The sequence below is a fragment of the Corythoichthys intestinalis genome, chromosome 2, assembly GCF_030265065.1.
Source record: "Corythoichthys intestinalis isolate RoL2023-P3 chromosome 2, ASM3026506v1, whole genome shotgun sequence".
NCBI lineage: Eukaryota > Metazoa > Chordata > Actinopteri > Syngnathiformes > Syngnathidae > Corythoichthys > Corythoichthys intestinalis.
The window spans coordinates 63,271,604-63,286,391 of record NC_080396.1 but is presented as its reverse complement, the minus strand read 5'-3'; the positions used below and the strand labels follow the sequence as shown (position 1 = coordinate 63,286,391).

General features: G+C 39.3%; 2 protein-coding genes across 3 annotated transcripts in view; both read left to right on the top strand.

Annotated features, from left to right (window-relative positions):
• gnas (GNAS complex locus) overlaps window positions 1-6,119 on the top strand; it is a 55,471-nt gene extending 49,352 nt beyond the window's left edge. The window contains exon 12 of the mRNA XM_057817893.1: window positions 170-6,119. Within this exon, the coding sequence (XP_057673876.1) occupies window positions 170-316 (147 nt within the window). The 3' untranslated portion in view covers window positions 317-6,119. The remainder of the gene's footprint in view (window positions 1-169) is intronic.
• A 173-nt stretch (window positions 6,120-6,292) lies between these two features.
• Window positions 6,293-13,908, top strand: LOC130904837 (vesicle-associated membrane protein-associated protein B-like). Of its 2 annotated transcripts, none has more exons than XM_057817913.1 (6): window positions 6,293-6,573; window positions 7,086-7,238; window positions 8,601-8,704; window positions 10,183-10,266; window positions 12,795-12,926; window positions 12,997-13,908. In XM_057817913.1, the coding sequence occupies exons 1-6, from the start codon at window positions 6,516-6,518 to the stop codon at window positions 13,156-13,158; spliced, it is 693 nt and encodes a 230-aa protein (XP_057673896.1). In that variant the 5' UTR covers window positions 6,293-6,515; the 3' UTR covers window positions 13,159-13,908. The 2 variants fall into 2 exon arrangements, with proteins under 2 accessions (XP_057673896.1, XP_057673888.1); XM_057817905.1 differs by having other exon boundaries at window positions 6,299-6,573; window positions 12,744-12,926; window positions 12,997-13,907.
• The last annotated feature ends 880 nt before the right edge of the window (window positions 13,909-14,788 follow it).

Here is a 14,788-nt window from a genome sequence, read left to right as displayed (position 1 = left end):
TTCTGAAAAGTATTTTGTGTGTGATGAATCTGACCAAGATTGAATTGAATTGCTGAAGTATTATTTTGGATTGGAGTTTAACAAACATAACTTCGAGACAGCAATGAAAATCTGCTGCTGTTGTTTGGGCCTATCTAAAGTTTGAGATAACACTCTGTGCCCTCTACAGAGAATCAGCACTGCAAGCGGAGACGGAAGGCATTACTGCTACCCTCACTTCACCTGCGCCGTGGACACGGAAAACATCCGCCGCGTCTTCAACGATTGTCGAGACATCATCCAGAGGATGCACCTGCGGCAGTACGAGCTCTTGTGATGGGACGGCAAATGGAAAAGGAAAGAGGAAAACGCAAAACACAACAAACTTTGGAACACTGGGAGTCTTTGAACTCTACCACAGACATGCCAAAAAGACACTTGAACGCAGACACAGTACACGAAGCCAACTTCCCCTCGCTGCTTACTCCATTCTGATGGATGTGTCTGAGGGAGTGTAGCGTGAAAGCAAGATTCACTTTGGCCACACAGTGTGGACTGGTATTCACTTTACATTTGGAGCTACTTGGAGCGCTGCTATTTTAGTGGAGCAAGTCAACTGTAGTAGTGCAAAGAAAATTAACAGCTCTCATATCGACCGGAAATATAAGCACCATGCTCAGGATTTGATTCAAAACTGCACAAGTGAGCATGAAGACATACACAATCACTCTTCAGTCCTATCACGTATGCAAATTGCGATATTTAAAATCATCTGTTCTCACACGCACGAAACACAGATGGATCAAATCTACGTTTAGCGGATTGCTAAAAAATCCAGGAATTATTCCGCCAAGTGGCCTCTTCATCACAGAGCCACTGATAAGTTTTTTTTTCAGTCTTTTTGCTTTGAGATTAAACATATTGGAGCCCAGTTACAGGGTGGACAAACGTTGAACAAGCTAAAGTGTTTTGTTTTTCTATCCTGTCTGCAAATAGCACGGGTGGGGAGTTCCCTTCCCAGCTCCTGCCGGAACTTGAAACTAACACATTGGACGAAGGACAGGAACAACAATTCCCCATCCAGCCGACCACGGAGATCATGATATATTTGAGTTGAAGACCTCTTGGACTTGGCGGGACTTGGCAAACAGGGCAAAATGCATCCAGTACAGTATCTAAGTTAAAGAGAATTATCTTTAGTGTTTTTTTTCTCTTTCTTACTTTTGGGGGTCCGTGTGGACTTGTGTGCCATTGTGCCCTATGTGCTCTCTTCTTTCTCTCACTCTTCATCTCCTTGCCCCAAGCTACCCCTTTTCCTCCTATGACTTGGTCTGCACTATAGAGGAAAAAAAAAAATCTGAAATTTAAGGTGAGGAAGAAATAGCAAAAACAAACGGGACAACCTCCCTCCATCATTTTCTCTGTCCATTTTACTTTACTGCTGAACTATTATTCTTGTACAGATTGTAAAATGTATTATTTTGTACAACTTTATTGAGGAAAAAATAACTTTTAGAAGATCCCTGTGCCTTGATCACGACTGTACGTGTGTAATGAGCTAAAGTGGGTGTCATACTGCGCTGTATAGCTTGGCCAATTAATACCGCCCCCCTTCGCTTCACCACTTCCTTCCTTTTCTTTATCTTCATCCCCCAGGTCTCTCTTTGGGACCTGGGGGACACGCATTTGTAGCTTTTTGTACGTTCATTTCTCTCCCTCATATTTCCCCCTTCTTTATGATTTCAATTTCTGTTTTTGGATCCATATAACCCCTTGAAAAGATGAATATATGTAATATATATTGGTTTTGAAAACAAAAGTATTTTATTAGGAATCAAATAACAAATTCAGCACTTAACAGTGTGCGTCTTGCTTATAAGTTAAATCCTTTCAATGGAAGTTGCGATCTTTGGTTATCTCACATTTTGGAAGTTTTAAAAGGGAAAATGAGCCGATGCGAGACATTGCCTTGTTTTTACACAGGTCGTATTCTTTTGCTACCAAAATATCTCCCCTGAAAAAATGACCAAAAATAATTTTCACTTAATTTGTGGAGAAGAAGGGGAAGGGAAGGGCACTCACTTCTTCTTCCTGGCCTGCACATCAGACTCATCTCTCATTTTATGTATGCGTCATTTATGAGTCTTCTGAACCGGCACTCTTGAGAAATAAAGATTTTTTTGGGGGGTGAAGACAGCACCAGGCCTGTCCTTGCACATTTACAACAACACAACACTTGACATGCATCAACAACATTTTGGTATTCCCTTAAATTGCGTGAGAACATGGAATTTCCTGTTATTCCTTTCATCTTCATCCATCTGATATGTTAAGGCTGAATGTTCTGAATTGAATTTCTGACTGGTGGGTGGACTCTTAGTCTGAAGCTCATGGTATGGACACTGAAGATTAAAATTGTCTAAGAACCGTCAAAGGATAATCAAACCACTTGTGAGCTCAAAATTGGGATGATCACTGAGCTGAACGCTCAAATCACACCATTGCTGGTTTAGATGTGTTTTTTTTTGTTTGTTTGTTTTGTTTACTTTCCAAACATTGTGGTCAGAATTCCACTGAACATAATCACTTAACCAGACTGGGTTCATGATTCAGCTAGAAGTATGGCCTGGGGTTGCCGGGTTTGTGTAATGTTATTGCAAATCACAGATAAAACATACTTACCCTAGATATGCAGCTGTAACGTAGAAGTGGTAAAAGGACACCATAAAGGGGTTGATGCGCAATCGCTTTTACATCACTGTGTACAGTAATGCGGTGAGCGACGTGGAGAAGAATGAGATTGACAGTTTTTATATTTCACACTTACTACTCTTCTGCCCCATACACTGCACGGCCCCAAAAGACACCACTTTTATTAAACAGAAAACACAACATAACGGCAACCACCATTCTCGGTCATGGTTGCACAACTACCCATGAACCATTGTGGGCGTAACATAAGTTGCTACAATATGAATATCCAGCTGAAATGAAACCCTTGGTAGCAGTGGGGAAAATAGTGCTTTTTTTTTTTTTTTTTTTTAATCCAGCTTCTTGTTGCAGAGTACTCAAAGCCACAACGTATCATCACAGCACATTTAAATTTGAACAAGAAACTGCAAAGTTTGCAAGTCAACTGCGACATTGCAATCGCAAGAGATGCATCTTTTGCCCAAAAGAGAGCGCTGTCGCCTTGACAATCAGGGATTTTCGATGCTTATATTTTTTTGCGTATTGACTAGTAGTGACCAAACCCATCTAAGAATACTCCCAGAGGACCCAGACACATAAAGTACAACTGTAAAATTTCGTCAGAAAAACTGCCCAGCCGTTTCAGAGTCCATAGGGAATGAATACAAACACACGCAAATAAAGTTCCATTTTTATATGTTTAGATTTAGAAACACAAATTAAGTCCATTTAAAATTTAGTTTTCATAGGTTTCAACTGGCACAAGAAGGTATAATCTATGTCAACTAGTATTTCAAACGATGGGCGGATCCATTTTAGAGCATTTTGACAAGTTGGTTCCGTCAAACAAACACCATGGGCTCAGAAACTGGGATGATCTCGCGTCTAAACTTGTGCCGAAGAATCATTAGGTGGTTATGTGGCAGTAAAATTGTTTTCAAACTCGAGATGGCCTCTTTGGTGAAAAAGTGCTGTTTGGTCTTTTCTGGTACAAGTCTTCAAGACAACTACAGAAGTATAGATGACCTCCATGTGAAAGATGGTTGCTCAAAGTATTTAGGGATACAAATGGCAAATTTCTTACACCACTCATAATGGAGAGAATAATGTTTTTAAACTCCCAAAATGACACAGCTTATGGGCACAGCCATTTTGTGATGTCAGTTATACCTTCACCTGTACACACTGATATACATTAGCACAGGTGCATTTTATAATGTGTATTTACAACGTCATGAGGAAGCGTGGGCAATTTGGGATAGTTGCATCTGGCATTGATTAAATGCCCCCAACCCCCCCTTCTCTGGCTGCCACTTCCTGGAAGCATTGTCCTTTATTTCAATTTGTCTCTGATATTATCAGAAACATTTCCAAACCAACATACTGTAGGCGGACTTTGTAGAACCTTAACCAGTACATTGAGCAGCAGTGGCGTGGGGATGTGGGGTGCTGAGGGTGCTACAGCATCCCCTGGTCTTGGGGAGAGAAAAAAAAGTGTTTTGGTAAAGGAGACTTTACCATGGCACAATAACGAATTGGCGATTTTTTTTTTTCTTTACAAAAACAGCGAAATTGTCTAAAATTCAGTTCAAGGTTGAAAATGAAAATTTGAGTTCTATCTACCGTTGGTGTCTTCAAATAGGTAAGACATTTACATTGTAGCCATATTATTGTTTGTTGTTGCTGTTCAGCGGCCGCCGTGTAGATCGCTGTTGGATATTCTTGTGCAATTTATTTGAGTGTTGTGAAAAGGGGGTGTTAAACTGAGGCTTTTTCGCCCTTTTGATTTTCAAATGTGTTCGTGTGTCATTGTGCCGTCTCGCTGCACTGATTTGCATATATTTCCAATACAAAAACCCCAACACACACTGGTGGTGAACTACAACGCTGTCTTTGTAGTAGCCCAGTAGTAGTAGTAGTAGTAGTAGTAGTACGTAAAGTATCCAGCATGCATGTGTACTGCCATTGTACACGCCTTGTATGGACAAAACGCGCGATCATGACAAATTTGGACCGAAACAGCTGTTTTTGGATGGCTAAAAAAGATCCTCAGCACTCCTTGCTGTGAGTGACTTCAAGCGCCCCTGTTGAGCAGCAATTTAGAAGCATTAAACTAATAGCGTACCGCACGCAACACGTCACTTTTGCTCGATATTATTCATGACGTTAGCAATTGTTGCTCGGCAGGTCAAGCTCTCGTTTGTCCTGAATGCTAAATGCATGGAAATAGTGTATGAGCGAGATGTTTACCGAGCTAAACTTACCAATTCTGTCCGAAAAGATGTCCCTAGTGCCAAATTCACTAGTAAAGATATGGAAGAACATACAAATGTTCAGTTAAAGAGATGGCTTGGGGGTCGAGGGCTGAAAAAGACTGGAAAAAGAGCCGACCTGATCCAGAGGTAGCTTTTTTATCGACACCTTTTTCTTGTTTGCATTGCCTTACACCACTGACAATGGCATTTTCCTGTTTCAACAATCCATCCTTTAGCACCATACGCCCTGTCTTTCTTATATATTATATCCTCTGGTTGTCGCAACCCTCTGCCGTCCCTGGGTGTAATTTACATTGCTATTTTTGTGTAGCGATCGCAAATGCTACTCAGTGACAGCCAACGAACACTTAAAATTTTTTCATTAATAATATCTTAATTCTAGAATTTATTTACACTTCCCCCATTACTAAAGTTGTTTTTTATAACAGAAAAGGTAACAACAGTGGCAGTCAGGAACCATTTAAAAAAAATTTCAGGTCATTCATTGTCAGACAGAAGCAGCATGGCAAAACGCCACGCTAAAAAAATAACTAAAAATATGAAAATGACTTACCTCTTCATCCTCTGTAGGACCATGGCCTCCAACAAAATCTTTTCTGCATATGAAGGTGAATGGCCTCACTTTGCTGATGTTAAACTGGTCTTTTGGACGTGCGCACAAGTTTATCCATTTTTCACATTTTTTTTTTTTCCTCCAGAGTTTTTGGCTTTGGAAAACATATGAAGGAAACATCCTATTTATGTTGTAATGTCTAGAGTCATTTCTACAAGTTCCATAGCAGCAGTGTTTACTCTGCATGTTCTTTTTTTGAAAGATTACTGGCAGAAAACAAGCAGTAGTAACATGGATCGCATGCGAGGGCGCGTCTATGTTGACCCACTTCCGGGTTAAGATGGCGACATCACGGTCTGAAAATAGCATTCTTGCGGTATGTCATTGACTGCGAATGGCATTCAATCAATTTTGACAGGGAGACTAAGCAGCGATTATTTTAGACATTTATCACAGTCATTGGCAACCAATGAGTTGATATCCTTAAGTTTTTCCTTGCGTAATCATTTATGTTGCATTTAACGCATTGGAATCCACTGACGGCGCTAGATTTATCACCCATTTTGCAGAGGTGGGTAGTAGCAAGTTACATTGACTTGAGCAATTTGTACAGAAATAATTTTTATTCAAGTGGTTCAAGAAAAGTAATTGAGATGGAAATAAATGTATGAATCATCCGGTGTAATGTATTTTTTCAAAAATGAATCCGATTTTATTAAAAAAAAAAAAAAAAAATCTGATTTAATACCGGAAGTCCCACCCTTTTGACAAGACCTCGCCGTCCCTCCCTTCGCTGCTCGGCTAGCATAGTTAGCGACTTAGCTTCCAGCAGCTGTCGTTGGCAGGCGGGCAGGCTTCATATTATAGCCGAAGTCGTCGTCGTCCGCAACTTTCACAGCTCGAACTCGAAGGAAGCCGCGGACGTGAAGATTTTTGGCTCCTACCGCTCCCCTTGTGCTCTCCGATACCTGTGAACCGAATCGTCTCCGCCCCGACCAAGGAAGAAGCCCTGGGACATGGCCAGACCAGAACAAGTCCTGGTGCTGGAGCCGCAACATGAACTGAAATTCAGAGGTAAAACGTCCCAGTCTACCGTCGTTTGTCACCGCGTTGCATATATATGGCGCACATGTTTGTACTGACACGTTTGCAGGCCAGCAGCGCCCAGCATTAGCGTCTCGTTTGGCTAACTGGAACGGCAAATGCTGAGCTAGTTGTCATTGCAGCGTCACAGAAGGGCCGCCGTCCATAACATGGCTTTACTCACTAGCTTTGGGTACTCTTTATTCTGCGTCCATACAATCTATTTGTCAGCACTATATGCTAATTCACTTTGCGGTATAAGTTTCTAGTGCTGAGCATTTCATCTTACAAGCCAGCTAACGTTGAGAGATGTATTTATGCCTTCAAATAAACAAAAAAGCAAAAAAAAAAAAAAAAGATTTTTTTGTTCTTTCATTAGCTGCCAATGATCCATTTGAACTGTTCAAAAAGGATGGGACATCTATCGCTGTCAATGGCACTGAAATGTGATCAGTCCAGTCCCCCTCCTATATTCCTGACTATTACTGTGTTTTCATCCTCAGGACCTTTCACAGATGTTGTCACCGCCACCTTGAAGCTCACCAACCCCACAGAAAGAAATGTGTGTTTTAAAGTTAAGACAACGGCGCCTCGCCGTTATTGCGTTCGCCCCAACAGTGGTATCATTGATGCCGGAACCTCCATCAATGTTTCTGGTCAGTATTCACAGTCTTGATGATAGTAACACGAGGTGTGCCACCAACGATTCTTTTGATGTCCAAGTAATTATTGATTATTTTCCCCACAAGTCTAATAATGTTCTCGTACACAAATTACATTATTTACAGTTATAAATTTTAACTTGGAAAAAAACTAGGAGCTTAGAATAGTTGGACTACGAAGGAATACTATGTAACTAAGTCGTTATTTTCCAGACATAGACGTTTGCAAATATCTTTTTAATTACAAAAATTCTCTGCTTTCATCGTGGATTTAAAAAAAAAAAAAAATGTTTCTTTGAGAATATTTCCTTTTTTGATATTTTTTAGATTTTTTTTTGAGAAATTAATACATATTTAGAGAAATCAAGTAACAAACTGTTTTTTGGGGAAAATATTTGTCAAATTTAAAATAATAAATAAACAATAAAAAGATTGATTAAAAAAGTAAAGAGTAGTCAAAATACAAAGATTTACTGTTGAATTCCCTTTTTTATTTAAAACAAGTTCAAAATTCACTCAAGGACATGAAAAGCACAAGCGACGAGCGCACATGCACTTGACTGGCTAACTTGGAACCTACCGGTAACAATAAGTCTGCAATAATAATGTAATTCATCAGCCCTGAGACAAAAAAAATAAAAAAATATGTGTCTGAGGATCAATGTGAATACATCTGAAGAAATTGGCAGTGTATCAAATACTTGTTCTCCCCACTGTAGTACCTACCAAATTTCATTCTCATATCCACGAATAACAGAGCAGTAGCAATTTTAGTCAGTGTCCCCAAAAAGAACAAAGTAAGCGAGAACTTAAGACTTTCCCCAAGGCAGTCTAAAAATGTTTAGAAAAGCATACAAGGCAATACTATACAAACAATGTTTGCGTCTAATGGATAGAATATTTTGTGAGGCGAAAGAGGAAAGGGTCCGTTCAACGAGGCAAGGCTATATGCTATACCTATCAGATTTTAAAAATTGGGGGAAAAAAGTGAAATATTTTGACTTGTGTCTACTAAGTTTATCTTACCATTTATCATAATTTGTAAATGAACTCTTGAATATTCTAATTTATTGAGATGCACCTCTACTTGGATACCACTGGCGGTGGCTTCCAAAAAATGCTGAAATTCAGTAGGCTAATGACTTCGACATATTTTTCCCCAAATTTTTGGTTGAGTTCTAAATTTCATGATCTTTAAAGCATTTGGTGTACATTAGCTCCCCTCACATGACAGTTCGTAAAAATTTGGATTAAATTGGCGCTCTAGCAATATAGATCTTCCATCATCGAAAGGACCTTATGAAATGTTTCAAGTTTTTATATGGGTGAATAAATTATATTCCATACTCTATACAGTCATGCTGCAGCCTTTTGACTACGACCCCAATGAGAAGAGTAAACACAAATTTATGGTGCTGTCCATGCTGGCTCCCTACGACATGACTGACATGGAGAGTGTTGTGAGTACCCACACTGCACAGCTAAATACAATACATTGACAGCTATTGATCCTGATTCCTCTCATCTTAAATGAATTACTGTACCAGTCTCGATCTCTGAAATAGTGATACAACTATTAAAGTAGCACCTGATGCTCATTGACTCCTGATTTTTTTTTTTTTTAGAATAAATGATATATTAATTTAGAAACTGCATTTTTGTATTTCCTTTGTTTGTCTCTGTGTGATATTAAAATTGGTGTTATGAAACCTTTGTGTGTGAGGAATATGAAAAGAGAATACAGGAACCAAGAAGGAGGGAAGATGTAATATTAAATGTCTCCGAAAAAGTGTCAATTTTTAGGTGAAAATGCCTCCTAAACAACTGACCTTTCGCAAAAGCGGACCCCTCCCTCAGTTATTGTTGCTAAGACCACAAGCTCAACAGCACAGGCGTTGCAGGCAGACATATACCCGAGTGTTTTAAGTGATTTATTTTAGAGCAATACCTGTGCAACATCTGCCAGATTGAGGAAAAGGGTTTACAATATGCAGCGGAGGGTTACATTGAAAAAATATAAACTAATTTTGCAGGCTAACAAGGCAAAAGAATACAGGTTTAACACTTACAACAAAGCATTGGGATACTCAGGTGTTCGTTCACGAAATGTTCCGTGGAGAAAAAAAAGTTCAAGACTCTTATTAGTTTACTTAGCTTTAACATTGGACACTCAGAACAGACTGCGAACGAAGACATGAAGTGAACTAATTTTAGCTAATAAAACAGCTATACTTTTAGCATTGTAGATGTTACAGCAATGACATCCTTTTAAGATCCGATATTTGGTCATGGTAATTACAGCTTTGTTATCCAGTTTTGTGAATTTTCTTGCCACTCCGTGCAAGTTAGACAAGACAGCTTGCTAAATAGCCTCCAGCGTTGGCTTAATCTCTTTCCTAGAACAGGTCTGTATGCTTATTTTGGAGAAAATTAGCTGAGAATAACTCAGTACATCCTGATTTTTTTTTTTTTAATCCATTCAAATCCAGTTGTTTTTTCCGGGGACTTCGTATCCGATTTAGATTTTCCATAGCCGTATAGCTTCACCATTATGGACGTCCGCAGAATATTGATACCTTACGTCCTCTTCCTTAAAGTTTTATGGCAGATGGCAATCTCAAAACAACCAATTCAATCAATTACACAATGGGGCATCCGAGAGTTTGTCGGAGTGTACTTTCTTAACAACGGTCTCTAGAACATGTAGTCGATGGCCGTTTAAGAGGCGGAGTTTACGAAAGGTCAGTAAATTGACTGTCAAAATTATTGCCGATTTTTTTTGACAGTTGATTAGTTATCTAACAGTTGGTTAATCATAGCATCTTACAATGAGTTGACTTCTGTGTGTGTGTGTGTGTGTGTGTGCATCCTGTTGAAGAGTACCATGAAAGATACTAATTAATCTCTAATTTGTTTATCACTTGTCTGTCATTCACAGTGGAAGGAGGCCAAGCCGGAGGAACTGATGGATTCAAAGTTGAGATGTGCCTTCGAGATGCCTGTCGAAAATCACAACGTCGCGGTACGTCTCACCTGATCCAAAATCCTCTAACTTCCCTTTCAGCAGCCCAGATGTCATCATTCATCGCCATAATCAACTCATCCATTACCACAGGGGTGTCCAAACTTTTTCTCTGCGGGCCATTTTCAGAAAATCAAAGGATGAAAGGATTTATTTTTTAATATTAATTCATTGGCTACCATTGACAGCGATAGACTGAGTCAAAATGGATTGGACGCCGTCAATGGCAGTGAAAAATTATCACCAATACGAGCCTTCCTAGTTGAAATGGGCTTGATGTGTAGAACTGTCAATGAATGAGTTATGGACTACAAGCGCAAAATAAGAGCTCCTGATTTTACAACACTGTGCGGGTGTGCCCTGGTCCTCATGGGAAACAGTTGTCCTTAAGGAAAAACACTTCCGCTTTTTTCCACCAACATCACTAAAATCGACCAAAACTGAAAAGTTATCTAGTGTTGCTTTAAGCTTGCGGACTATTGCTATGCAATTTAGCCAATTGTTCTCTTGTACTTAGATCATTTATTTATTTTTCATACCGTTTGAAGCGAAGATCAGGTATTTTAACTTGGCTTTAAATGCATTTATTGCTCTTGTGAAATGAAAGTGCACTTCTGCATTAGGGGTGTGCCATCTTAGGCACCCCACGATTCAATTTGATTACGATTCAGGGCGCTACGGTTCGATTTTTAAACGATCACGGTATTGACGATGATCACTATTACCACGATTATCATGATTATTGATGCATCATACATTACTAATTAATAAAGTAGCCAAACAGATTTGCCCATTATATATTTAAAATATCCTTATGATTCAACAGGAACGATGGAAATATGCCCATAGAGAAAAAAGCTGCCCTTAAGCTGCTTTTTTTTGTCCTTAAAATACAAAAGAGTACAAAAACTATTTTAAAGGCAGTACTTATTTCTCAACATGCCTATACAACACACAGCTGACCTTGAAATGCTCTTTTTCCACAAGAAGGCGCTAAAACATTAGCTGTTTCAAAGGCAGTACTTATTTTTCTCAACAGTAGAATGAAGTCCACATTTTCTGGAAACAAACAAACTGTCTTTAGAAATAAGACCATAACAATATACTTTGTTTTTACAGATTTCGGTACTATTTTGCATGTTTGTAGTGTTACGGTTGTGCTTAATCCTGGTTTTAAAGATTCTGCATCTGGAATTACTTTTGTACACCACCAAACAATGCACAACTTGACATGGAAATACATGTTAGCGAAGTCGCTAATTAGCACAGCGCTAACGAGTAACATCTCAAAAACAAGAATAAAGGCTACACAGTACAAGAGGGTTCGTGTCTCTCCTCTTATACAGGCACACGGGACTTAGCAACACACTCAGGACTTTTTCCTATTAACACGACTTGAACCTACTGCTGGACAACTGAAAGACAAGGAGCAACGAACTCTCTCTCTTCCCCTCTCACTCTAAAAGATAAAACTTGCGCACAGAAGCGTGACCGCCAGGTCCCTGCCCATCTCATACACAAATGTATTTTCAAGTCTTTTGAAAAGGAGTAAATCTCTCGCTCAGTAACTAGCTGCGTCTATCATAAGGTTGTGCGTGCATGCGTCCGTTAAAGGTGTCCGGGCGGCACAAGTGTCTTTAAAGTTATTTCCGCTACTAGTGGCTGTCATAAAGTTACTAGGAAAAATCGTTTTTGAAGATATATGAATCGTAATCGAATCGTCATGTATTGAATCGTGATGCATCTAATAATCGATTGGTTTTTTTGGCACACCCTTTTTCTGCATAGTTTGATACTCTTATTTTGTATGCACATTAAATGCTCTTTTGAAAGTGCCATCTTAGCAAGCCAAAATACATGTGTCTTAAACACATTTCTTTGTTTTACATCTCCTAAAATTAATTCTGCAACGCAGTCAATGTTCATGATCCGATTACTCAATTATTCGAACTAACTAATCGATAAGATTTATCGATTAACTAAATAATAGATAGCTGCAGCCCTATTTAAACTACTGACACAAACTTTGAGGAAAAATGAGAAAATGTCCAACGAATGTCAAGAAAATCACAACGAAGATAACTAAATGTGTCAATGGATTTTTTTGTTTATGTAAAACGATACTAAAATTAACTAGTTTCCTACATTGATTTCAACAAGTCATCTAGTGTTAAATCTGATAAGTGCAACAGAATGGAGGTGAAATTTTACGCTTTTGTGCAGGCGATATTCAATTATATATATATTTTTTTCCCCCATTATTTGCTGTGGGCCTATAAAAACTGGGCAGTTGGCCGCAGTTGGCATGCAGGTCGTAGTTTGGACACCTCTGCCTTAGCAACTTTATTTATCATCAGATCACACACCAGAACTCATGGCCTTGTTTATTCATTTATTTTTCATGTGTGCATTGTTCCCTTTCTCCACTCTGCCACATCCATACATTTCCTCCACTTTACTCTGCACCCTCTCTACAGCATGAGTCAGAAAGCTACCACACTGTGGTGTCCTCTACCTCTTCTGTTAAGACTGAGCACACCGCATTGCCAAAGTCATCCAGCACCTCGCTGGATGACGGAGAGGTGAAGAAAATCATGGACGAGTACAAGCGACTTCAAGTAGATGTGCAGAGGCAATGGGAAGAGAACAAACAGATAAGGGTAAGATGTGCGCAATTACTAGATTACAACTTTTTTTTTTTCCCACACTCACTCGGTTGGTGTGTGGCAGGAGAACGACGGCTTGCGAAAGAGAAAATTGGCAGGGGCTGCACCAAACTCATCTGTCATGGCGTCCTTGGCCACAAAGGACGAAGGCCTGAGCAACCGTGTCCTGGCACTCTGCGTTCTCTTCTTTGTCATCGGAGTCATCATCGGCAAGCTGGTCCTGTAGACGCACAGACTGACTGCACGGTGACGGACGGACGGACAGATAGATGGATGGCCCGTAGCCCGGAAGGAAGCGTGTCATTGGCGGTGACGTGAGGAGGTCTTCTTGGCTTTACGTTTTCTCTTCTGTTCTTTCTTTTAACATTCAAGGCAATATTGTTCTGGCTTGTCATGGCAGGGCTAAAAAGAAATGTCCAAATGTCTTCTAAGAAAACATGATTATACCTTGAGTTTTCTCTTTAGTGTGTGTGTTAAATAATCACCACATTAAGTACAATCGGTTGGCTCCGTCCATTGCTCTCGTTCTCTAAGGAGCTTGCACAGTTAACAGTTAGTGGTGATGTGGCTAAAGGCTTCCATTGACACTTAAACGCATCCACTTGTTTCCTGATCATCCACACAGAGATTGAACACTAGTGACGTGAACGTTTATATTCTGGACTTCATCTTTCCGTATGGTAATGTTTGTTGAGGGTGGGTGCGTGCCTGAAAAAGCACATGTCAATTTTCTCTGTTAAAGGTTATCGGGGCTTTTGTTTGGTCTCAGCTACACAACCATAAAAGAGAATCTTCTCTAATTATATGTTACTAAGATGTATTTGGTTTTCCCAGACTGCACTTTGCCAGCAATGGCCCTCCACTTGTGTGCTGGAAGAGCATAGCCGCTTACTCATTAAGAGCCGTGAACTTCATGCAAAACCAATGTGGACGTTTTCAATAAACACTTGTATGCAACAGTTGTTCAAAATGTCTCTGGTTTATATTTGCCCACCCAAATCTGCATTGGTGTTGAAGCTTTCTCTACTTATCTGATCACAAATTAATATTGCTTGAGTACAAGAAAAAAACAGCTAATGTAGAGATGCGTGTAGGGGAAAAAAAGTAAACTTTCATTCCAATACATGGTGTTAATGTCTGATGTTAAAAATTAATGTCATAGCATTTCCATGTTTGACTGAATCTAACCATGCAAGTGGTATCATTTTGTAATGTTCTCCAGGGATCACGCAAGATGGTGAACACTGTCATAGCTAATGTTGTGTGTTATACTGTATGTATTATAGGTGTGCTATAAAAACGTCTATCGTACACAATAGCAATTTTTATATGGACAATAAGTACATACAGTACAAGAATCCAGTACAGTATTATTATTATTTTTTTAACCGTTGGAACTTGGGCCACACAAAAGTGACATCTAGTGGCCTGCAAAATTTCAGTTTTCTACCGAGGAGCGTGGGCAAACTTATTTTAGGGCTGCTTCACTGTTAAATTCTATCAAATTAAGAATAAGCATTAACAGTGATTGGGGACCATAACCAGTGTATTTCTCTTTTTATTTATGTACTTTTATATGTACTTAAAAAAAATCATTTGCCCTTTAAATGCTTAAAACGTTCTAGCTGCCTGTCAGAACTTAGTCCTTGGGGAGAAAACTGATAAATGACAAATACTGAACTGTAATAGAAATTTAACTTATTATGATATGACTATATTTGTATTCTCTGTTGCTCTCTGTTACCTGTTTATGACTGCGTTGGTTTAAATTCATGGAGAATGCAATTTCCATAGAAATTCCCAAATTCCATTTCCCAGAATGTTCTAAAATAATGATCTGAAAAGTTTGTGTTTGG

Bases quoted from the DNA above. Each gene is read 5' to 3' on its own strand.
- LOC130904837 (XM_057817905.1), top strand. From the start codon at position 6,516: ATGGCCAGACCAGAACAAGTCCTGGTGCTGGAGCCGCAACATGAACTG. The intron at 7,239-8,600 runs GTCAGTATTCAC...TACTCTATACAG, and splicing joins AACCTCCATCAATGTTTCTG to TCATGCTGCAGCCTTTTGAC. The intron at 10,267-12,743 runs GTACGTCTCACC...CCCTCTCTACAG, and splicing joins TCGAAAATCACAACGTCGCG to CATGAGTCAGAAAGCTACCA.